Genomic DNA, 26,668 nt, shown 5'->3' on the forward strand with positions numbered 1-26,668 from the left:
ACTGATGACTGCTAAGTGTTTGACGATGTCACAGATATGTATATCATATTCCATGGATATTTCGACGCGTGTAATTTGTCAAAGTGACAGGCATTACTTTGATCGAACGATCCTTTTCGCGTCGCGCGTCGAACAGCGTGAAAACCGGAAACGATTGCCCCGCTTCAGCAGAGATTCAAAAAGCCAAATCAGTAAGAACGGTTGACAGCGTTGCATCATTTATAAGTGACCACTGTGGTTTGTCATTTTCTGGACTGTAGCTGTGGTCTATCGATCCTAAACTGGAGGTTTGAACGTTATTCTGCGTGCGTAAACGAGTTAGAGCTGGTCAATGGTGCTGAGGAGTATGATGCTCTATCGGTGTACAACGAATGAGAAGCGTGTAGTCTCATAATGGTGAAGTAATCAATTTTAATTAGTGCATCGGTGTTATTCGTGACTCATGATCTTCGTGAAGGATGCGAGTGAGTTCTGAGATCTGCAATGGCTCTAATATCTCCTGGATTACAAGGTAAAATTAATATAACAATAATTCTTTTTTATTATAGAACTATTGACAATAAAAATGTTAGTAACAGCGATACTCGACATCGGAAGAAATACAGTAAACGATCCATTTAGTACATGATTTAATGCAACTGTTAGATTATGTACACTATCAGAATTACGTATTACGTGTCAGCGGTGTCTTCGTTCTGTTTCAACAGTGTAAAATAAGATACCGCGGTACTTAAAACCTGTAACAAACAATTGATCGAACTTTTATTATACTACAGTGAAACCGTGAATTGATTTTAATCGTTTAGATTACCCTAGTGTAAGTTTCCAGTGACACGATGAAGAATCCTCGAGCAGTTAGACGACAAGGTACACCAGACCTCATAATGACGAGCGTCAAATCTTTCCTCGCCATTTTTCCGCTCTTGGTCGTTGGCAGAAGTGGCCACGGTCCACTGTACGCTGCCAAAGCCACGCTCGTGCTCTCTCGAATAATGCAATCGCAGCTGTACGTGAACATCAGCAATTGGCATAACGCTCCAGTTAAGTGAAACGTGAAGATCAGCCGCCTTCTGGTGGGAAATTCTGGCTGAGGAAAGAATATCGCGTTAGTAATAGCAGCGATGGTAATACACGTTTGTAATGATAGTTACTGTAAGAACTTGATATCCATCGAGACAGATCAGCAAACTGAAAGTCAACACTTGTCCCAGACCGATCAAGTTGAATATCTCCTCGAGTTTGTCGCAATACGCGATCAACACTTGATGCTGCCGGATGTGTTCCTTAAACATCGCGTAAGACTTCCTCGCGAAGCTCGACGAACTGGTAGTTAATCTCTGACCTTTCCCTCGTTCCACTTTGTCCATGATGTCTGGCATTTTCGCCATCCTGTACCGTAAGATACGAAACTGGCTAGCTGCGTGTAGATTCATGATGCACAGGAAGTTGTCGAAGCAGAAGTAACTCAAGCCGATATGGTACAATGACAAAACCTACGGGAGACACGCAAATTGCATGGTTCAATGAATTAATCGAAGGCTGTTTAGTGATGAAATTTTCTTTGGATTGTTGTTAATTAGTGTGACGATTGCGAAATGGTAATTAAGTGGACGTACTTGTCTGGAAAAGAAAGGATAAGCAGAATCTTAATGAATCGTTAAAGGGTGACTTTCCACGAAATGCACGAAATGTCTCACTGAAATGGAACGTCTCGAAAGATGTCAAGTGAAATAACATTGTCTCAATTATTTTTCTAGTAGTTCATTCATTTATGTATGTTCAGATACAGCTGAAACAATTTTAATGCTCAATTTAAGCAAGACACTGTGTATTTCGTGCAATATTGGAGATTATGTTAATATCTCTCGAATTCTCTTTACCATGAATATGAACAGTGCTGAAAAATGATGGTACATACCTGTAGTACGAACGTTACTTCGTAATATGGCGATAATGTCAATGAATCGATCCACATATTGAACGGCAATATTCTGTCCGACTCGTTTTTCCCAATATTCGCTGAAATTGAAATACAGATCACTCATGATGTAAACGGATGTAAAATTTGATGTACGCTGTCAAAGTGTTTCTTTATATTTTTGCAAATCTGAAATTAAACAACTCACCCATAAGTGGATTGATAATATAACAAATAATAGTTCCTTTGGTAGAAAATATGAGCAGACAAACGAAGAAGGCGCACTTGCGTTTGCAATCCATCACTACCCCTTTTTCATATTCGTCGTATTCCGCGTGCAGAAACTTTCGTTCTATATACACGATCAGTCGGAAAAAGTCGTTTTTATGTGCCAATAGAACGAGTATCTTAAAGAATGGTATTCCCACGGATAAAATATTGCACATGGTGAAAAGGCAAGCCTACGAACGAAAACACGAGTCTGTCGCTTAATATTTTTATGATTATAAACCGTCGACGGAACTAAAAAGTGCCTGAAATCGCGTTAGAGACTTATTTCCCAGTGCGACGATTTAGATATCTCTACGCACTTACGCTGAAGTCACCCCACGAGTAATAAATGTCCCTACCCTGCACCCAGACAGCGAACAGTATCGCGACCAATGTGTAACTCAATGTGTAGTCTCTGACACGTTGCTCAGCGCGATCAGCCGCCATCCATAAACCGACGAGCTTCATAAAAATCGACGTTATACCGATGGACACATCGTCGCTTTTAAAAACAGTCATATCGTTACCAGTCACAGAACTCTACGCGACGTCTAGCATCAATTGCAACAATGTATCGAGGATTAGTAGCTTTCATCCGCTCGCATTCTTTGTTCGTCGATCGCATGCTTTGTATTTACTTTCCCCATGTAATCGATGGGATAATAAAGGAAAGGTATTTCGCGATACAAGTGCCGCATAAATGGGATCGATAGGTTATGCATGATACGGAGGGGATTGCGAGTACACCTTGAGAGACTGGATAATTGCAATCGGCTGCGAGGCGTCCTTTTGTAAAGGGAGGAATTTAATTTATTGAACGTGACGTGAAAGTTAAGAAAATTGTCTGTAACTAAGTTTCATCTGGGGGGAAAAACGAAGAGTAGTTTGTAACGAGAAAGTGTGGATTTCTAGTTGCGTTGTAGCAGAGGGCACGTCTAGAAGGGGATGTTCAAAGCCACCCTTCTTCCGTGTGCCTCTAGGCTACTCGCTATACCTCGTTTAACGTTGATACGACGTGTATATTATAACCAAAAGTGAATCTTATAAATTTTTTGCTTGAACATTCGTGAAAAATGTTTTCCTGTGAATTTTTAAATGGACTTCGTTTATTTTCTCCGACGAGTACTCTTAATCCCTACACAGAGCAATTATTGTGAGTATGATATAGAATATGATCCTATACGTGTACGTAATAGAATAAGACAATAAAAAATTATTTGCACAGTGAATTATTAATATATCTACACAAATGAGAATTAATAGGGAAGTAGAACAATTAATTTATACTCCAGTGAAATATAAGTACAACAATAACCTGTTTTATGTACAAGTTTTAATACCGCCTACCATATGTACGTATTTACAGTATTAGAACCATAGTGTACTATGAGCTAATTGATTCTCCACGCTGTTTCAACAGCGTAAAGTATGACACTGCACTACTTAAAACCTGCAACAGAAAAAAAAGATTAATTTTATTTAAAACAATAATTTTTCACAATGTCTACAATTTTCAAATAAACCGCTTTACGGGGTTTGCTATAGGTGTGTTACAACAAGTAAAAGAAATAACGAGTTCCCATTACCCCAGTGTACGTTTCTAGAGACACAACGAAGAATCTCCTGGCAGTTAAGCAACAGGGTGAGCCGGATCTCATAATAACGAGTGTTAAGTCTTTCCTCATCATTCTTCCGCTCGTAGTCGTTGGCAGGAGTGGCCAGGGTCCACTGTATACTGCCAAGGCTACTCTCGTGCTTTCTCGTATTATGCAGTCGCAACTGTACGTGAACATCAGCAACTGACTTAAGGCTGCTGATAAGTGAAACGTGAAGATCAGTCGTCTTCGGGTGGGAAATATCGGCTGAGAAACAAATTTTGTTCAATTGTAGCAGTGGTAATAATAATTTCTAATTTATACGGTGAACGAAGGTACTAAATGATCTGTGAAAGGGTCGATCTTTGGATTGAAAAGTTTAATTGTATAGTATCAGTAACAAAATAATTTATGTGAGGTGTAATTTTTAAATTGCAGTATTCATACTGTAATTGATTAAGAAGAATAATTTGAATGTAAGAAACTCTTGAAAACTTTACTTTCAAAAAAGCAAAATATTGCAGAGAGGAAGAACGTAGGAATTAATAATATATACCAATCGTGGCACTGACCATGAGAACTTGATATCCATCGAGGCAAATCAGCAGACTAAACGTTAACACTTGTCCCAGGACAATTAAATTGAATACTTCCTCGAGTTTGTCGCAATAAGCGATCAACGTTTGATGCTGTCGAACGTGTTCCTTAAATATCGCATAAGATATCCTCGCGAAGTTCGACGGACTCGTAGCCAATTTCTCATATTTCTCACGTTTCTCGCTCCTCATCAAGTCCGCCATTTTGGCCATTCTGTATTGCAAAATGCGGAATTGGCTAGCTGCGTGGAGGTTCATAATGCATAAGAAATTGTCGAAACAGAAGTAACTCACGCCAATGTGGTACAAGGAGAGAACCTGTAAAGACATAGAAAATTCATAGTTGAACAGGATGAGGGAATAGCACCTACCTGCAGCACGAATGCTAATTCGAAGTACGGTGACAATATTAATGAGTCGATCCACATATTGAATGGAAGTATTCTGTCTGATTCGTTTTTGCCAATATTCGCTGAAATGAAACTGCAGACAATTAATGCATCGCAATTTTTCTAAACGCCTTTAGGCGTCTACGGCCATAAAAGCAAGTTTTTCAAGCCTCTATGGTATCAAAAGCGTAAGTTTCCTAAGCACCTTTAGGCGTCAGCAGTAATTAAACTGTTAATTAAATTCCTCCAAGTTTCTCATTATTCGACTTACCGACAAGTGGATTGATGACGTAACAAATAAGGGTTCCTTTCGTGGAGAATATCAATAAACACACAAAGAAGGTACATTTTCGTTTACAGTCCATTACAATCTTCCTTTCATAGTCGTCATATTCCGCTTGCAGGAATTTTTCTTGTACATATAAGATCAATCGGAAAAAGTCCTTTCTATGCGCCAATAAAACGAGTATTTTAAATAGAGGTACTGCTACCGATAAAATGTTGCAGGTAGTAAAGAGACAGGCCTGTGAACAAGATATAAAGCGTTTATAAATTTTATTGACGAGTCTGTAACGTGATATTATTAATATTCAATCAAGAAGAAAATATTTTTTTTCGCATATGAAGAAAGAACAGAGGGTGTCACCCTCAAAAAATTTGTTGCACGCTAGGAACAAACCGTTTTGATGTCTGCAATGAATTAGAAGAAAACCAGGGACATTGTATCTAGATGACACCACATAAATCACCGGTTGCTTTTCAACACTTCGATGGAAGACTAATTATTCGCGTACTCACGCTGAAATCACCCCACGAGTAGTAAATGTCTCTCGCCTGCACCCAGACAGCGAACAGTATCGCGATCAATGTGTAACTCAGTGTGCAGTCTCTGACACGTTGCTCAGCGCGATCAGCCGCCATCCATAAACCGACGAGCTTCATAAAAACCGACGTTATACCGATAGACACGTCGTTACTTTTCGAAACAGCCATGTCGAGTCGCCAATAATGGAATATTGAACCTGTAGCCGAGACGGTTCAAGCCAATTGCTTCGACCCGTTCACATTCTTTATTCATCGATGGCGTACCTTGTATTTACTTTACGTTTCCCATTTGTGCATAATGATTCGGTAAAATAACAAAGAAATGATACTGGAAGTAAAATGAAACTAACTACCGTTAGTTATTCTGAATGTGCTATATGAATGGAATCGATGAGTTATATATGATTCTGATATTACGAAACCTCTAATTGTAAAAAATTGGAGATCTATAGCCAAAGAGGTTGGAAAAAAAGAAATTTATCTTCAAGGAGATTCTCGAAGAAAAGGAGGAAGCACGATCTGTAATAAAAAAGTATTTTCAGGTGCGCTATAGTAGGGGAGGCGATAGAGGCAATTCAAGGCATCCTCCCTCTTGGCGTTTTTAGATGCGCCATCGTCTTCTTAGCGTTCATGCATGAAATATCTATATTAGACTGACGCGTTATGTGCAACTTCGATGAAAGTAACAGATGTGTTCTGGTATCAAAAAGTGAACGATGACTGCAGCAAAGCTGATATATGGTGCAACTATTTCGTACTGGTTTGTAAAGTGTCATGTGGTCGATCTTTTCCGGTTACACAGTCACGCAATGTGCAATCCATATGTCGGAGGCGTATGTACACGTAAGAGTACTATCATTATTTAATTACATATTGCCTTATATAAAAGTTACATCGCATAATTTCGCTATAAAATTAGAATCTCCTTCAAGTTCATTAATTGCAAAATTATTGGGCATTTACTGCAACTTCCACGTGATTCCTCAACAGCGTAAAGTACGAGACAGCAGTACTTAGAATCTGCAAAATATCGAATGAAAAATTCGAGCTTTCCTCAAATAAAGTCTGGTGAGAGGGGTTAAATTAAATTAACCGTAGAAAATGTCATTTGTTACCCCAGTATACGTTTCCAACGACACAACGAAGAACCCACCGGCAGTCAGGCAACAGGGAACGTTAGACCTCATGATGACGAACGCCAGGTCTCTTCGCAACAGTCGTCCACTTTTATCCATTGATAAACTCGGCCATAAGCTTCCGTACACGGCGTTAGCCACGTTCGTGCTTTCTCGCGTCAAATAGTCGCAGCTGTAGGTGACCATCAACAATTGACACAAGCAAGCCATTATATGAAATCCGAACAACAAGCGCTTCGTGAGAAGAGCGTCGTCCTATGGAAATCCAATTATACATGGGTATATATTACGCATAATAAAATGAATATTGAGAAGTTAGAATGGCGAGGACAGCAAAATTAATCCTCTATTTTCTGTTATAAAAATTATGTGAAAAAATAGGATCATTACATCAAAGAATTGAGGTTGTTTGCATGAATTTTTAGTAAATGTAAATGAACTGATATAAAAAATAACATACTGCACAAATGTAACTAACCATAAGGATCATGTATCCATTGAGGCATATTAACAAGCTGAAGATTAACATTTGCCCAAGTACAATAAGAGTGAACACCTCCTCGATTCCTTTGCAATATTCGATGATCGCTTGATGCTGTTCGATGATATTTTTAAACCTGAAATATTTATCCGCACTGTACGATGGCTTTTCTTCTGTTTCATAGCATTCCTGTCCATTTCTGTTGCCTAAGTTTGCAAATTTGTGTTGCAATATACGAAACTGAGTTGCGGTATGCATGTTTAGAATGCACAGGAAATTGTCGAAACAAAGATAGCAGACACCAACATGGTTCAACGATAAAACCTGAAAAAATCCAAAATGTAAGTTATTACTTTTGTTGTATCATAGTATTATGAATATATTGAATATACACGATGTTATATAGTATATAATATTTTGAATATTTCAAATCTAACAAATAAGAATTAAAAATTAAATTTACATCAGTTTTAAATATTTTTAGTAGGTAGATTATATAAAAGCACATTTACCTGTATCACGAAGATTATTTCAAAATACGGTGAAAACGACAATGGCAAATCGAGCCACATGTTAAATGGAAGCACTCTGTCGGATTCGTTTCTTCCAATATTCGCTGAAAAATATATTTATTTCTAAAATAATGTACTCTGAAATGTACTCTGTGTCATACCTCGAAATCTAACCAGTTTCGTGTACTTATTTTTTTACTAATCTTGCAGTGACTCACCTACGATCGGTCTTATTATGAACGTTATAACTGTTGCCTGTGCGAAGAAAGCGAAGGTACATATGAGCAGGGTGCAAGTGTATTTACAGGAATCCATAATCATTTGTTCGCGCGGTTCGTAATTCGTATGCCAGAAGTGCGTTCTCGCGTACTGAATCAAATTAAGAAGCTCTTTTCTATATACAAAGCAGACAAAGATTTTGTACAAGACCAGAGAGACATCGACAACGTTGCACAAAATGTATATGAATTCCTGTAACCCAACAATCGTACACATAAGCCTGTTATTTTTACGTTAATCTATAAATTATTCTTTGTACAAAAAACAAAATTCTTAAAACATTAACAAATATTCGCAAATTTTAATAAGTAACATCCAGTATGAGACAGCGTTGTATACTTCACTCACGCTAAAATCTCCCCAGGAGAAGTAGATGTCTCTTGACTCGACCACGATGGCAATGAGGAGGGCAATGACAGTGTAAATCGTGGCGAACTTCCTCGATAACTTCTCAGCCTTGCCAGACGCCGGCCAAAAGCCAACGATTCTCATGAAAAACGACATGACGATGATGGACAAGTCTTTCTTCTTCTTCGAGCTCATCCTGAATCGCCAACGATGGACTGGTTCTGTTCTTGGCCTCTAGTTTACGTGTCGTCTATACTAAAGAAGACCTACTCGACTTTACGGCGCTTTGATCGCCGTTGTCATTCTTGGATCAGCTGTCTCGTTTGCAATATGTATCTTCTTAGCAGATAAGTAGCTGATTTAAGTGTCAGCGCAATTGGTAGCCTCCGGTGTGAGAAGGTAGGCGAAGGAAGTATTGGGTCGATGAATTATGTATGACTATAAGAGGGTGGCGAGTGTTCAACTTTAAGGGTGCCGTTGGGTGCTTTAATTCCATTGGCAGTGGTTGAACAGTGCTGTGAATTAGAAGTTCGGGTATTCTGTCTCGTAAGTATTTGTGAAATATAAGAAACTAGCTTTTTCTTTCTCAATTTGATTGAAACCAGGAATACAAATTAATTTTCTGTCACACTCATTGGCTTTAACCCTTTGCGCTCGACGACTTTTTTGGTCGGACAGCGCTGCAACTCGAGACAATTTCGGGCGTAAATGAATTTATAGAGTAATTAACATACGAAAGTGTTATATATTGATATATTATCTGTGTTTACATTTTGAAAAGGTAATTATCGGAGTTCAAGTTCTGTGTAATTGTAATATTTTACAAAACACTTACCAAGGCATTCTGAAGTATCAGGATCTTGTGGGTCATCGCTGCTACTTCCGGATTCACTGTCTGTTACACTAATTTCTCTGTTTCTCACATCCTCGAAATTACACTTGCTCGAAATTAAAAACGAGTGGTGGAAAATTTCGCGATACGTGTGCTCGTTACGAACGTCGAAACTGTACTAACGCTAGATACGTGTCGTATTCAGGACTACAGTCGTAGAGGAATTTTACGTCACAATGTCACTTTCCAACCGAAGATATAAACAGTCTAAGGGACCACATTCTCGAACCAATACTTCGCATCTATCAATTGGAGATAACGAAATTCAACGTAAATACAGCCGCTCGAGTTGCCACGCGAAACATCGTGGCGAGTGAGAGTCGCCATTCGAGCGCAAAGGGTTAATACGAAGATGGCAATAATACAATTATATCTTCTTATTTACATTCGCATGGTTTGTATCGTGTACCTGCTGACTTAGATATATATATATTGATGATACAATATGATTGTCGCTCGAACACAATTGCGTGCTGCAAATTGCGTTACGTATTTACCAGATTTATAGAGGATTGTCTCAAGAGCGTGAAGTATGACATTGCTGTGCTAAGAACCTACGACAAATTAATCGATACTGACAAGAGTGATTAAAAACATCTTCTTCGACAATAAAACAGTTACCCCGGTATAAGTTTCGAGAGAGACAGGAAAGAATCCGCTGGCAGTTAGACAGCAGGATCTGTTCGACCTCATGATGACAATTATCAGATCCTGTCGTATAGTTTTGCCAGTTTTGTCCATTGGCAGAGATGCCCACGGCCCCGAGAATGCGGCTCTGCTAACGTTCAGACTTTGATGTATCAAGCCATTGCAACTGTACGTGAACATGAATAGTTGGCAGAGGGTGCCAGCCAAGTTGAGTACCAAGCTAACGTTCCTCGAAGGTGGTGTGTCTATCTATATAAACGAATTACTTAGCTTGCGTGCATTATTTGTGAGATGAAGTAAAAAATTTTAAAAAAAGTCTGAAATATGAAGAAGAGATTTCTAAAAGTACTAGTGACCCCTAATCTCTCTATTAACCCTTTCATTTTGCCCGTTTTGCAGTCTGCGAACTACTTGAGCGTATACGAAGTTAAGAACCGCACGTGTTTGTTGAAAGTGTATGATGCACTAACCAAAAACAGTTGATATCCAACCAGGCATATTATCATGGCTAAAAACAGCACATGTCCAAGTATGATTAACGTAAATACGTTCTCTAAACTCTTGCAGTACTCAGTAAGCGCTTGGTGATGTTGCACGCAGTTCTTCAATTTAATGTGGCATGTATTCGCATAATTCAATAAGTTGAGATCCGTCTGATGATCGTTTGCTTCAATGCGAGTCTCGTTATTTAAATTCGTTAGTCTGTATTGTAGTATGCGAAATTGACTGGCCACGTGAAGATTAGCAATGCAGAGGAAATTGTCGAAACAGATGTAACACACGCCGACGTGATACACGCAGAGTATCTGCAACGATGTAAATTTTCAATTATCAATATCGTTTTTATATGCAATATTATTAAAAAGATAATTACTAAAATTTTACCTGTATGATAAAAAGCACTTCGAAATAAGGCGATAATCCTGTAGGAAAATCAATCCACATATTGAATGGTAACACCCTTTCCGATTGATTTTTTCCGATATTTGCTGAAAATAAAAAAAATATTTCATAGTCGAAGTCAATCATCTTATGGTACGAATACATGAAACAGAAGTAACAACAGAAAGTAACTCTGCTTCTTTCGAGGTTCGACGTACCTAGAAGCGGTGTTACCATGTAACCAGCGCAAGTGCCTTGAACGCAAAAGCTTACGGCTACGATGAAAAGGGTACACAGTCTTTTGCAATCCTTCAAAATTAATTTCTCGCGATAATCATAGTTCGAGTGCCAGAAGTTCTTTTGAGTGAATTTAACTAGCTCAAAGAACTCCGTCTTGTGAGCGTACAAAGCGGCGATCTTGAAGAAGACGATCATCAGGTACAATATGTTGCACATAATGTAAACGCAATCCTGAAACAGCAGAATTGTGAATATAGAAAAATGAAAGTTGCCAGCTATTAAATAAGAATGAAATATCTGGAAGAAATTAGGGTTGAAAAGTGGGAAACAGAAGAATTGATACAATTATTCAACAAATTGTTATCTAATGTTCATATATAATAATCAATCAGATTAACGAAGAAAATCATTTGAAGGGTTCTATCGACTAACTGTTTATTCTGTGTATTCAGGGTGTTTAGGACAGGATGCAAAATTTAAAAACTTGTTTTCGAAGGGAAGGAAGAAGGGATTCCCAAAGGAGACTGATGCTTTGTCGTCCGTCTCTTTACCTCGTCGGCGCGACGTATTTTTCGCGCTTTTCGATTGATTATTTCCTTTTTGCTAATTGCCAATCGTTTACATGTTCTACCCTTAGGCCACCGCCTTCTTAGAGAAGGGCGGTGGTGTCTCTGGTAGTAACTGACTTTTTTCATTACCCTTGACTTTCTGGAAATCCCCGGTTTATGGCTTCCGCATGTGCCATCGAGGCCGTTGGAGGAAGTTAATTATCGCATACTCGGAAAATGTCAAAAGCTTAAAACGGTTCCTCAAAAATGGCTTGATTGTTGCGCATACCATAAATCGTGCTAGCTGTTTGTAGCGGAAGGCCTTCTCTTACTTGGAAACTTCGTATTTACTAATCAATAGCTTCAATTTCTAGCAGGATTTCTATTTTCCAATAATCGCTGAGTAACTGTGAAAATATCAACAGTTCTCGAACAGAAACATTTCCGGGAACACTCACGCCGAAGTTGCCCCAGGAAAAATAAATATCTCTCATCGCGATGCCCGTGGCGATGAAGATCGCGCAGACCGTGTAAACAAGCGCGAAATTCCTACGACGTTGCTCGATCTCGTCAGTCGCCAGCCAGAGGCCCACGGTTTTCATCAGGAAGCTCGTCCAGATTATCGAGATGTCTTCACTCTCCACGGAACGCATGGCGACTGTTCAACGGACGACGAGATCATGTCGATTCTCACGGAACGTCCCACGCGATGATCTTTGATCGTGACAATCGTTAGCCTGTCGATCCTCCTGGACGTCTGTCACGAATCGCATCCCTGCTTTTCACGCCACTTCGGCTCTTGCAAAATGCAGGCGTCGCAGCGCAAACGGAAGTGCATTATTAATGGCTCGAGAGAGGTGCGCGGACTGTGACCGGGTGACAAAAGAAGAAATGGGCGCTGCAATGGGTGCGCGACACCGTGCGACAAGTATCTATCGAGCACGTTTGTTTCATAGCCGTAAACGTCATGGAAAACGTGCAGTGTTGTTTGACGAGAACGAATTTTTGCGGATGTTCCTGTGTTCCAAGTGATTTAAAGACGTGAGAAGCGACGTCTTCTTTTGGGAGATTTTAACAGATGTACGTATAAGTTTATGTTTCTGATTAGTTTATTAAGTGTGATTTGAGAGTGGAATAATTGACGGAGTATCTGTAGAGCTGAATTGGAGTAAAGTTATTGCGAATGGCTTCCGAAAGTGAAATTTAGAAGAGAAACAAACGTAAACGTGTCGTTTTAATACGCGAGTCGGAATTTTCTAGATCTTCTATACAAGTAGGATAATTAGAAAGTTATTAACTACGTGCTACTCGGAACCTCTATGTGGTGTCTCAACAATGTAAAGTACGATACCGCAGTACTTAAGATCTGCAAAGAACGTGTAAGAATTGTTGAAACATATTTATACAAAGATTCTATAGTCATTAGCATAGCTTATATAACAAATGAATAAGAGTAAATATAAAACAAAAATATCAGTAGTAATATAATGATAATAGAGTATAAATGAAGTATTGTAGTAGCATCGATTACCCCAGTGTACGTTTCGAGCGATACAACGAAAAATCCGCTAGCAGTCAGGGAGCATGGTAAATTAGATCTCATAATGACGAGTAGCAAGTCCTTCCGTAACATTTTACCATATTTGTCCATCGACAGAAGCGACCACGAGCTTTCGTAACCGGCATTGGCCACGTTCATGCTCTCTCGTATCAAACAGTCGCAGCTGTAGGTGAACATCAACAATTGACACATGCAACCAGTTATGTGAAACGCGAAGATAAGGCGTTTCATCAGAGGAGCATCATCCTATAGGAATAGAAATAATTCTGGTATAATTAAAGTGTTGAGCTTAATAGTATTTGTTATCAGGAAGCTTAGAAAGCCTAGAAACAATTAACTGAATCGAAAACGAGTAATAAAATACAGGTATTATGTTTACCATAAGCACCAAATACCCATCCAGACATATTAACAAGCTGAAGAGTAACACTTGCCCAAGTATCATTAAACTGTACACGTTCTCAAGCTTTTTACAATACGCGATCAGTGCCTGATGTTGGCGAATAAAATTTGTGAACATCGCATATTTATCTGCGCTAGACGACTTCTCTGACGTTTCGTACAACTTCTCGGGATCATTGATACCGCACATATTTGCAAACCTGTACTGCAATATACGAAACTGACCAGCGGTGTGTAGGTTTATAATGCATAAAAAATTGTCGAAGCAAAGATAGCACACGCCAACGTGGTATAAACATAAAACCTGCAAGAATACAAGATGTCATTACTTTCGTTGCACAGCATTTCGTTCAATTGACTTTACTATATTATAAATATTACTGTGATTTTTACAATATTCTAGAAATATTTTAAAAGCAACCATAAATGTAATTTTAAACTAATTATTATTTGGAAAAATTTTAAGTAGAAGACTAAACAAATTTTAAATACTAGACTCCTTCTGTTGCAATTGTTTTAACAGTTCAACACCTGAAACACGAACGCTGCTTCGAAATATGGTGTTATGGACAGTGGCAAGTTGAGCCACATATTAAATGGAAGAATTCTATCCGACTCATTTCTTCCAATATTTGCTGAAAGAATATTAACGAAATTTCCCTTCACTTTTTAAAAAATAAAATGCTAGATTCATAGTGCATCACAAAGTTCTTATTTCATTAATATTCGAATTAGTTTTTTTAAGTTTTTTAATGACTCACCCACGATTGGTCGTATTATATAAGAGATGACCGTTCCCTGTTCGAAGAAAGTGAAAATGCAGACGAGATAGGTGCAAGTATGTTTACAGGAATCCATAATAGTTTGCTCGTGTGGATCGTAATTCGAATGCCAGAAGTTCGTTTTCGCGTACCGTACTAAACTCAGAAGCTCCTTTTTATGTATGAACGAGACGAACATCTTACAAAGAACCAAAATGATGGTTGCAATATTGCACATAATGTAAACGGATTCCTATAACCGGAAGAATTTATATAAATACAAAAATATTTCCTTCAAAGCAGCGGAAATGTTTAAAATCGATCGTTAATTCGAAAAGGATTGTTTACTCACCTCGAAATCACCCCATGTAAAGTAGATGTCCCGTACCTCGAACCCAATGGAAATGAGGAGTGCAGCGACGGTATAAATCATGGCGAACTTTCTCAAGAATTTCTCAACATTGTTAGAAGCCAGCCAGAAGCCAACGATTTTCATGTAAAACGACGTGATGATGATGGACGGATCTTTGTTCTTCTTCGAGGTCATCCTGAGTCGCCAGCGATTGACTGCCGCGACTTCCGCTTCTCGCGAGAGCCTCTAACTTCTTCATAGCCTATATCAAAGAAGATTAATCCGACGTCGCGACGCTTTGATCGCTTTCTTCGTTCTTGGCTCAACTGTCTGATCTGCGATATATGTCATTACACGTGGACAACTATTCAATTTACGCGTTCCCCACAATCGCTGACGTTCCGTGTCAGACGAAGGGAGAGATAAGGGTGTCAGGTCGTTTAATTATGTACGATTCTAAGACAATGGCGAATAGTCGGGTTCAGTCATTGCGTAGCGGAGTGGTTGGCATGGTTTAGTTGTTTAGCAATGGTTCAGTAGCATGTTTAGTGCTGTGCATTATTGTTTTATATATTTAAGTGAATTTGCTGTGTGAGGAGAAGAGGCTATCTGTTTGGTTTTTTCTGTAGTTTTTCGTGAGCTTCATTGTTCAAGTACGTATATATACATATAATGTATGTGTTTAAGTGATTGAAAATATTGTTCAATTAACAAGTCCATGGACAAAAATGAATTCTCTGATGCATACTGATTTTCTTGATATGATTTCGCAAATATTCTGTAGGATATGAACGGTTCAGAGTACGTGCGAATGGATATGAGTGAACGGCAGGATGTTTTAGAAGGCAATAAATAAAGTGACTGCGTGCGAGTAGGTTCGAGAGGTCGAGGTGCAAAAAAAGGGTGTTTGAAAAGAAATAAGTGAAGTGACTGCGTGCGTCTGGGTCCGAGAGGTCGAAAGAAGAGTGCTTGGAAAGAAAAAATAAGTGAAGTGACTGCGTGCGTCTGGATTCGAGAGGCCAAGGTGTGAAAGGATAGTGTCTGGAACCAAGCGACAGGATCATCTGGGAATAAGGGTGGTGTGGACGTGGAGCGTTTGAGGAGTGAGAGGAAAAAGACAGTGTTTAGCGAATAGCGACAGGGTAGAGATCAGAGTATTTAGCGAACAGCGAGCGAATTAGAGTGGAGCGTCTAGTAATTAAGTCTGTTAATTAATAAAGTACATATTTACTTATTATTAACAACAGTAAAGATTCATCTCCATTCTGGACACCCGGATTGAAATTTTCCTACGATTTTGAGAGCTCGCCTGGCATTGTAAAATTTGTACTACAATACTAATTTTTATTTTACAAGTAACTTTTAACAAATTAGTTATAAATAATGTTATCTCTGATTACAATTTCTTTTACGTTCCAATTATAGTCAATCGAATGGACTTTCAGAAAAAAATCTGAGACTGGAATTTTATACTCTCAAGCAGTCAGAGATTGCCTCATCAATGTGAAATATGACATCGCGGTACTGAGTACCTATAACAAAAAAATTAATTATATGTTTTAACTGTTGTAATTATTAGTTTCGTGAGAAATCTTCCCACAATAATTTTATTTATTTATCTTACTAGCCATCGAAATAATTTATATCTCGAACAATAGCCATTCATTAATTTTACATAAAAAAAAAATGGAACAAACAAAGAAGCGAACAACAAAGAAGAATTAAAAGTGAAGCAGATCTAGTACCTTGGTACAAGTTTCCAGAGAAACAGGAAAGAACCCAGCGGCGGTTAAACAACAAGGCTTCTTGGACCTTACGATAACTATTATCAAATCCTTTCGCAGCATCGCACCAACTCTATTCATCGGCAGATATATCCATGGACCAGAGTATATCGCGGATCCAATATTTGTACTTTCCTCTATCAAACCCCCACAGCTGTATGTGAACAGCAATAACTGACACAGGCTACCAATTATATGGAATATGAAAATCAATCGTCTCGTAGGGGGTGAATCTGCCTGTAGATATGTTGGACTGTTATAGTAATTACAGATTAAATTAAATACAAAGTTACAAAGATAGTTGCATTTGTCATAAAATGTTTTGTAGAGTAACAGTGGATGATGAATATGTATTGTTAACATTTTGAGAGATTCTCAAAAGGATTTTTATTAACAATATATATTGATCCTTTGAACGTGTTTTGAAAATTGAAACTTTTATTCAAAAGTCTAGCAAATTCTTCATTCGTAAATTCTTATTGTGTTAGCAAGAAAGTATTTTCGAAGAAAGTATATACATCTATGCTCATACATAGATAGGGTTGTGATTGTTATGAAAAACTTCTGTCACTATTATGATATTTTCCTTCTGCTTTCAATTACATTTAGGTTTGGAATTATCTTATATATATTGTATAGAAAAAATGAGTGTTATTTCGGATTACAAAATACTTCCTTGCCAACCCAATGCAATTTTGAAATTCTGCGTGATACGAGTATGTACCATAAGTACTTGGAAGCCGACAAGACACATTAACAAGCTGAACACCAAAATATGTCCAAGAACTATCACTGTGAATATGTTGTTCAGCTTTTGGCAATAATTGATCTGATCCTGATGCTGTTGCACGTAGCTCTTGAACGACGCGTAACATTTCTTCTCGTATGGCGACTGAAATGCGTCCGTGTGGTACTCGCCCAACTGTTTCTCGTTTGCACCTCCCAAATTCGATAATCTGTACTGCAGTATGCGAAACTGAGTTGCCGCGTGCAGGTTTACCAAGCACAAGAGATTGTCGAAGCAAATGTAGCATATTGCAACGTGGTACAGAGACAGGACCTACATTGAAAAGTGAATCTCTCGTGTGAAATTTATTACAAAGTTTTTCTGTATAAATCAATAGCATGTTTCATGTGTAAGGGGTTATAATTCTAACCGTGAATTGGTAACGTGTACCTGAAGTACGAATACTGTTTCGTAATATGGCGTCACGGATAAGGGTAGATCAACCCACATGTTAAATGGAAGTACTCTCTCCGAATGGTTCCTTCCGATACTTGCTGAAATTTATTATCATCAACTGTTAATGCACTTACTTAGTTTTCAATTATTTCAACTTTGCTACTGTATAAGATTTTGTACCGTATTTTTATTTTCTTAATTTTATTTTGAACAACCTCAGTATAATGAAGAAATTAATAATATTACTATTGAAATTATTAAACGCACCTACGATAGGTGTCAACACATAGCTGATAATCGTGCCGTGAGCACAGAAATTAATCAACGTAATGCACAAACCGCTGATTCTTCTGCACTTCTGCAACAGTAATAATTCCTGGTAATCGTAATTCGTATGCCAAAAATTCTGGTACGTGTACAGAAGCAGCTCGATGAACTCCTTTCTGTGCATGAATAAGATAGACAATTTCAATAGGACCATAGTTAAACACAGAATGTTGCAAGCCGTATAAGCACAATCCTGTAACACAGACAGTTTAGTACTTCGAATGCCGCATCGATTATTTTAAGAACAGAAAGAGATAATGCGACAGACATTTGGAAGGAAGCGCATGAAATAGAATCACTAAAATACAAAGTTTCAAACAAAAGAAAATACAAATAAAATTGATGTACCAATGCATCAAGTTAAAAAAATCTTCTTAACCGATCAAACTCACGCACAATTTTAATTTTTAATAACCAATGGACAGAAATAGCGTGCACACTTACACCGAAATTCGGCAGGGAATAATAGAAGTCCCTGAGTTGCACCCAAACCCCAAACAGGATAGCAATCACGGTGTACAACAGAGTGAAGTTGCGATTACGCTGTTCTCTGGTGTCTTTGGCAAGCCAGAGGCCAACGATTTTCATTAAGAACGCAGTCATCGAGAGTGCAAAATCCTTAGTATGCGACGCCTCCTTCTGCAGCAACGCGTGTGCCGACAAAATGGTTTTCATCTCTCTAGAGGACTGCCGCATTTCTTCTTCGTCGCTGTGACGTGGTCGCAGCACAAGTGGACGCCACTTTGAATCGTCATACGTCGATCCACGTTGACATTGATTGTCGGCTGTTTCTCTCTTCTCCGCTCGAACTTCTTTCGCGTCTCCATGGGACGAGAGGTATTAAGAAAGAGTGCGCGTGGCATTAATGCGACGCGATGCATTATTAAGGAACGTAAAACCTGTGTACGTTATTGGACACCAGAGAAACACTGTCTGCCGTCAGAAGAGATGAGTGTAGCTTGTAATTAGAGTTTTCACTGCGAATTTCTAAGCATCGACCATGGCAGGGGCAAAATGTACTGACCAGTCAAAGCTAATTCAGTGAGGCATCAGTGGTCATCCTGTTGAATTTTACTAGTCGAATGAATGAGACGGAATGGTCAAACGAAGAAAGGAAGAGAGAACGAAGGTATTGAAGAGAGTTGAATAGAAAATGATGTACATAAAATTGAAGAACATTTAGAGCATTCTGCGATACAGTCGGTGCATATGGTGAGATAATAATGACACTTTAACTTAATAATGATACTATAATACTACTATAATTAAGAATGATAATATATCTGAAGACTACTGGAGTACGATTTGGATTATGTATCTATGAAATAAGGATGTCACGAGGTGATTATCAATTTATTTTGCCACATTTGAAGTAAACGAGGTCTAGATGCTAATATTTAGTTATTAAGTTTACTGTGCAAACCAAACCAAAATATCTATTCTTTCTTTCACGATACAATAATTCATTGAATTACATCTTCTTAAACTGGGTACCATGTTTCATGAATTTTCTATAAATTCAAGTAAATATCCACGTCAAAGTTTTCTTATTCTATTCAGTAGTTCAGTTGTTGAAATTAATTGAATTACTTGAATTCAAACATTAGATAGGATCATAAAAATCAATACGTACGTATATAATTCTACATTCTATGTACTTCACGAACAAGTTGATTAGTAATCAAGTACCTTTGTCTGCTTGCCCAGACGACTCCCTCATAAGGGTGAAGTATGATATAGTAGAACTCATCAACTGCAACAGGAACAAATACAGCGAGTTTCACAAATTGTAATTAACACTACAAACTAAATTAAGCATAAAAGCATACGGTGGTAGCAGTTTCTAAGGAGACAGGAAAGAATCCACCCGCGGTCAGACAGCATGGCCGTAGCGATCTGATCATGATCATTCTCGTATCTCTTCGTAGCATCCTGCCAACTCTGTTCATTGGCAATGTGGACCACCAACTCGAATACGTTGCCGTGCAAACGTTCGTGCTTTCTTCCAGCAAACCGTGACAACTGTACGTGAAGAAAATTATGTGGATGAAGCTGCCAATCATGTGGAAAACGAAAATGAACCGCATCACAGTTGGTATATCTGCCTGTGTGCATAACCTGACATTAATACATATTTAAATAATACAACAATCGTATATAAGTCACACGGATCATGTTACATCCACTTACCAAGAGTACCTCGTATGTATCGAAGCACATCAACAAACTGAAGACCACCATGTGCCCCAGGATTGGCAACGAGTACACGTTCTCCAGCATGTCGCAGAAACCGATCAACGATTGATGATATCGAATGCATTTCTTCACAGCTGTGTAATACCCGTCCACGTGATTGATTTTCTCTATGTGATTGTCTACTGGCATCAGATTCAACAGTTTGTGTTGTAGTATCCGAAAATGCAGGATCACGTACATGTTCAATATGCACAACAAGGTGTCGGTGCAGACGTAAGCTGCGCCGATTTGGTACACGCATAAGATCTATGAAAATAGGAATTTTCTCAGAGATAACCAGTGAAAAATCGTTGATTGTTAATTGCAATTCATCGTACCTGAAATGTGAACGTCATTTCATAATACGGAGTCATGCTTAATGGTAGGTCCAACCACATGTTGAACGGAAGTACCCTGTCCGACTTGTTCTTTCCCATGTTTTCTGAAACACAAAGAGACTAGGCTGTAACAAAGTCTTTATTTTCTGTTAATTAAAATATGTATTGCAGACAGTTTAGCTTCTATTGATTTCACGAGTGGACATTTATCGAGCACATGTTGAGAAATGTTTGGGTATGTTAAGCAATACTAAATACGTACATTAGATTATGAATAATTAAAGGAAACGTTAAACGATCGCTAATATATTTATGAGACATCATTATTGAACTGTATGACTTACCCATAATAGGGGTAGCCGCGTAGCCTGCTAAACTACCCTGCGTGAGGAAGCATATAGTTATGATCCACATTTTACAAAACTTGCGACATCTGGCGAACAGTATTTTCTCATGGTTGTCATAATTCAAATGCCAAAAGTTCTGTCGAGCGTACAAAATTATATTCAAGAATTGCCCCTTGCGCTTCTTCAATATACAAAGCTTGAAGATTGCCAGGAAGATGCACAATGTGTTATTAATCAGGAAAATACTATGCTGAAAAGAAGAAATTGTAAAACGTATATATAACAAAACACGATGTATCACCGACGAAAATGAATTTATAATAATTATATCACTTATCTGGCTCATTTGACGCTCACAGAAATAATCTACTATGATAAAAATTGAAATCCTGGTCTCTAACGCCTGTACTTACGTTCAAATCGCCCCAGCTGTAGTAAATATCGACTGCGTTCAAGTATACTCCGAAGACAAGCATGAAACCAGTGTACGGCATGAAGATATTCCTCTGTCGCTTCTCAGCACTGTTTTCAGTCAGCCAGACGCCACAGATTTTCATCAGAAGCGTCGCCCACTCAATGGATATGTCTGTGTATTGTGCCGTTTGCATGACGATTTTTAACCCTCTAAGTTACAGCCCCCGACTCATTCGCTGGCACAAACGTCTCAAAGATCTTGTCAATTTTCAGAACCCATCTAACAGTCCTTTGACTGTCAAGAGACACAATCATGTCGTAACGAACGCGAGTCATTTATTATGCGTACCTTTTCGCGCGATGTAAGGATCGCTCGTAAGGGATGGAAATTGGTTTGAATTATGTATGGTATAATGGTCGATGAGACTAGCAGATCTTTGTGCGGGTGACGAACAGCAATCAGTCGAGTATTGATCTCTGCATTGTCGAGGGACTCGAATTAATACGATGTGTAGTCGTTGAGCGAGGTGCAAGGTGGAAAGTGACTATTATATACGTAAGATTTCACGATCGATGGGCTCTACGAGTGTGAACGGTTTTTGGGATACAAACTGTGAGGAATAATTTTGTGAAGTGCACAGTGTAAGCCGGTAACATATTTAAGGCGAGTATTCTCTCGATATAAACATCGTTGAGTTCCATTTCTTCAATAATGTTGGACGATTATTTAATAACGTATAAAGTAGATTTGGATAATTATTGCTCTGATTTTTGTACGATAAAGAGCAGAAAGGAAAGAAATGGTACAACATAAATTTATTATGTTCATTAGATTTACACATCATACTAAATGCTATTTTTCAACAATATTAACTCCAATAAAGAAGTAATTTGAAGCGTGATATTAAAATTCTTATCCATCGATCGGGAAAAAGTCCTTGAAAAAAATGTGGAATCGCATCATATAAATTTTCCAATGAAAAAAGAATGAAATATATCTCTTATGGTCCAGAACAATTAAGAAACCAGCAGTTGTACTTCACCAACAAAAGCGTCCATGATTAATTAATCGTTATTTACATTCTTAGACGACTCCCTCATGAGTGTGAAGTATGACATTGTGGAACTCATTAGCTGCAACAAAAATAATCACTGTCATTGCAAATTATCATTGAAGATCTCTTCATTACATGTCATATTTACTTCAGATACATATACATCATTTTGTCGCGATCGAAAGTAAAATGATAGATCATAGAATACTATAAATCAATAACAATAAGCTACGAATGAATTAACATCCAAATAAAATAAATAATCATACACACATTGCAACGATTGCACATATCACATTATGTGCTGAATAAAAGAGTGTAATTAAACAAGGAACGTGTTACGTACAGCGGTAGACGTTTCCAAAGAAACACGAAAGAAACCGCCGGCGGTCAAACAACATGGCCGCAACGACCTCATCATGACCAGTTTCAAATCTCTCCGCAGAATCTGGCCAACTCTGTTCATCGGCAGACTGGTCCACAGACTTGAATACGTTGCCGTGCAAACGTTCATACTCTCTTCCAATAAACCATGACAGCTATACGTGAAGAAAGTTATGTGGAGGAAGCTACCGATCATGTGGAAAACGAAAATATTACGAGTCCAAGTAGACACGTCTGCCTGTGCAAATAAGAATAAATTCACATGTGTGTTTTACAACATAGTACTCTGATAAGAAAGTTTTCTTGAAATTTTGAAAAGTTAACCAAAAAATACTATTCTATTCACAGTCAACTATTTGCGTATATTCAACTACCAAGAATATCTCGTACGTATCGAAACATATCAGCATACTAAAAACTACCACGTGGCCAAGGATGGGCAACGTGTACACGACGTTCAGTTTATCGCAGAACTTGAGAAGCGATTGATGATCTCGAATGCATTTCTTCAGTGTGATGTAACAAGTATTCGTGCAGTTGATCGAGTCCATTTCTTTGCCAAGAACAGAACACAGAGTCACCAGTCTCTGCTGCAGCATTCGAAACTGACAGATAGCATGCATGTTCAACAGGCACACGAAACACTCGGTGCAGATGTAAGAGACTCCGATTTGGTAGGCGCACATTATCTGCGTAAACAGTAAATTTGCTATCGATTGTAAATAATCTTTTTAGAACGCATTTTGTGAAGATACAATTTACTTTTTTGTCTTTATAAAAATTTACCTGAATGACGAACGTCATTTCGTAATATGGAGTCAGTGAGAATGGCAGATCGAGCCACATGTTGAACGGAAGTTCTCTATCCGATTTGTTCCTTCCGATGTTCACTGAAACAGGAAGCGGTATGAGTCGTAAATAGTTATCTTTCTCGCGGATAATGAAATTATTGATTTACAGGAATGATTGTAAATGCGAATCTTTAGTTCGTTCAAGAATGTGGATAGCAATATATTATGGATAACAGTTGTGAAAATGGAAGCTATGCCGAGCGTTACATTTAATTTGATTAATGAATGAACATACTGACCACTGAGTGGTGTAACTACGTAGCCAGTCAATACACCTTGAGTCATCAAGAACATAGCTACCACCCAAAGTTTGCACAATTTTGCACACTCGGCGAAATGTATTTTCTCCTCGTCATTATAATTCAGATGCCAAAAATTCTGTTGCGCGTAATGAGCTATGTATATGAATTCCGTTCTCCGAACAGTCAACATGGAAAGCTTGAACATTGCCAACACGATACATAAAGTATTGTTGATCAGGAAAATGCAATTCTGAAAGAAATTGATAATTAAATTTGATCTAACAATTTCTGACTACGCCTTTTAGTAGTGAATTTGTCAGAATTCTCAATCTCTAATTTATCTGTAATAAGTATCATTTTCTGTAACAATGACAATTCAAATCTTCATAAACATCGAATACCTCCTAACACGACACTATTCTCATTAAGTAATACGCAATGAATACTTTTCTTTGTCACTGTACATAAATCATAGTGCAATGAAGCGTAAACGTATAAAGTAACTCACTGGCTATAACGGGTAGTCTAACAATCTCCTACCAGGGCCGTCTTTTATATTCGTACTTACGCTCAGATCACCCCAACTGTAATAAATATTGATTCCATTCAAGTACACGCCGAAAACAAGCATGAAACCAGTGTACGCCATAAAGAATCTTCTGAATCGCTTTTGGATTGTGTTCTCGGCCAGCCAGACGCCACACAATTTTAACACGAACATCGTCCAGTTTATGGAAAGGTCAGTGTATCCAACTCTTTGCATCGCGACTCCTATCACTCGAATCGAAGCTTTACTACACGCGACTAAGTGATAGATTTAACAGCGAGATAGTTCGATCAGAAGTAAAGACAACTTCGCCTTCAAGTGACGTTTCTGTGATCCGTCGTGATGTTTGATCAATTAGTGATGGACTCCCGTTTCTTCTTATCCGTTGGTCTTCGCTCAAAGTGGGAGGGTGCATACGATTACAGTCGATTAATTATGTAGGTGCGTGTGATATCTTCGCGCAAGTGAGGAGGTGGGAATTAAAGTGTCAGCGATTGGAATTGTAAGATATTTTTTGATGAGAAAGAGGAAATGCAGTGTAAAAAATATCTCAAACTGCTACTTCATACAGTAGATGGTACTTCTGCTCGTCGTATTTACGAGGTGAAAGTAATGCCTTGCAGTGTAAATGAGCTAGTTATTTTTTTCTATTGTACTTAAATATTTGTAATGTGAAGATTAAAGCGTAGTTAATTAATACTGGTCTCCTCTATTGCGCAGGAGTAGGACAATGATCTCATTGTGAACCAATATTACAGTATAAAATATGTAAAGTGCATAGAAAGTAGTGTGTACAAAGATAAAGAAGAAATAATTTAGCGTACGATGGTTAGCATACAGATAATTGATGTTATACAGTTGATTCTTTTGAACAACCACAGATAGACAACCATAGAACAACCATAGATATTATTATTTTAATTAAAAAGCAATGGTAAATTAAATAAAAAACGATTTGCTTACAGCTGTAGAAGTTTCCAAGGACACAGGAAAGAATCTGCCGGTGGTTGGACAACATGGCCGCAGTGATCTAACCATGATCAGACTCATGGCCTTCTGCAGCATGTTGCCAATTTTGTTCGAAGGCAATGTGATCCACCAGCCTGAATACGCAGCTGTACTAACGTTCATACTTTCCATTATCAACCCATGGCAACTGTACGTAAAAACGATTATGTGGATGAAACTGCCGATTATGTGGAAAATGAAGATGTTACGGGTCCAACTGGATACGTCCGTCTGTTCGCAAGTATAATACGAAATTAATATATTCTCTTGAATGAAACAAATTCATATAGAAATTTAAAAAGCAATTTGAACTTGACAATTGCTAAATTAAATTCATTTAACAACGATACGTACCAATAATATTTCGTAAGTGTTGAAGCACAACATCATGCTGAAAATAATCATGTGACCCAAAATTGATAACGTACAGACGTTGTTGAGTTTATCGAAAAGCTCGAGCAGAGATTGGTGTTCTCGAATGCACCTCCTCTTCTTCCGGGTAATCGATCGGATCCGATTGCTTCTGAATAGCGAGCCAGAGATTCAGAAATCTCTGTTGCAGCATGCGAAATTGACAAACCGTGTGCATGTTTAACAGACAGATAGAGCACTCAGTAGAGACGTAGGAAGCTTCGATTTGGTACACGCTAATGAAGTGCACAGTGTAAGTTGCTAACGTTGAGTTCTATTTCTTCATTAATGCTGGACAATTATTCAATAACATAGAAAATAAATTTGTATAATTATTACTCTGATTTTTCTATGTCAAAGAACAAAATGAAAAGAAACAGTACAGCAAAAATTTATTAGGTTCGTTAAATATACACATCATGCAAAATGCTAATCTTCAACAGTAATCCTTTGAAAAAAGAAATAATTTGCAGCTAAATATTAAATTCTCATCCTTCGATCGAGAAAAAGTCCTTGAAGGAAACGTGGAATCGCTCCGCATAAATTTTTCAATGAAAAGAGAATGAAATATATCACTTATGGTCCAGAACAATTAAGAAACCAGCAGTTTTACTTCACTGACGAGGGCGTCCATGATTAATTAATCGTTATTTACATTCTTAGACGACTCCCTCATGAGTGTGAAGTATGACATTGTGGAACTCATTAGCTGCAACAAAAATAATCACTGTCATTACAAATTATATTTGAAAATCTCTTCATTACATGTCATATTTATTTCAGATACATATACATCGTTTTGTCGCGATCAAAAGTAAAATGATAGATCATAGAATACCATAAATCAATAACAATGAGCTACGAATGAATTAACATGGAAATAAAAAAAATTGTGACACTTGCATCT

General features: G+C 38.0%; 1 protein-coding gene across 1 annotated transcript; it reads right to left on the reverse strand.

Moving 5' to 3' along the window:
* Positions 1 to 3,572: 3,572 nt before the first annotated feature.
* LOC143428132 (odorant receptor 10-like) lies at positions 3,573 to 5,761 on the reverse strand. Its single transcript, XM_076902844.1, has 6 exons — positions 5,567 to 5,761; positions 5,040 to 5,292; positions 4,751 to 4,851; positions 4,356 to 4,697; positions 3,775 to 4,050; positions 3,573 to 3,638 (listed from the first exon to the last, which is right to left on the reverse strand). Exons 1-6 carry the CDS (start codon positions 5,759 to 5,761, stop codon positions 3,573 to 3,575), a joined length of 1,233 nt encoding a protein of 410 aa, XP_076758959.1.
* Between the last annotated feature and the right edge of the window lie 20,907 nt (positions 5,762 to 26,668).

Source organism: Xylocopa sonorina, chromosome 10, assembly GCF_050948175.1.
Source record: "Xylocopa sonorina isolate GNS202 chromosome 10, iyXylSono1_principal, whole genome shotgun sequence".
Lineage (NCBI taxonomy): Eukaryota > Metazoa > Arthropoda > Insecta > Hymenoptera > Apidae > Xylocopa > Xylocopa sonorina.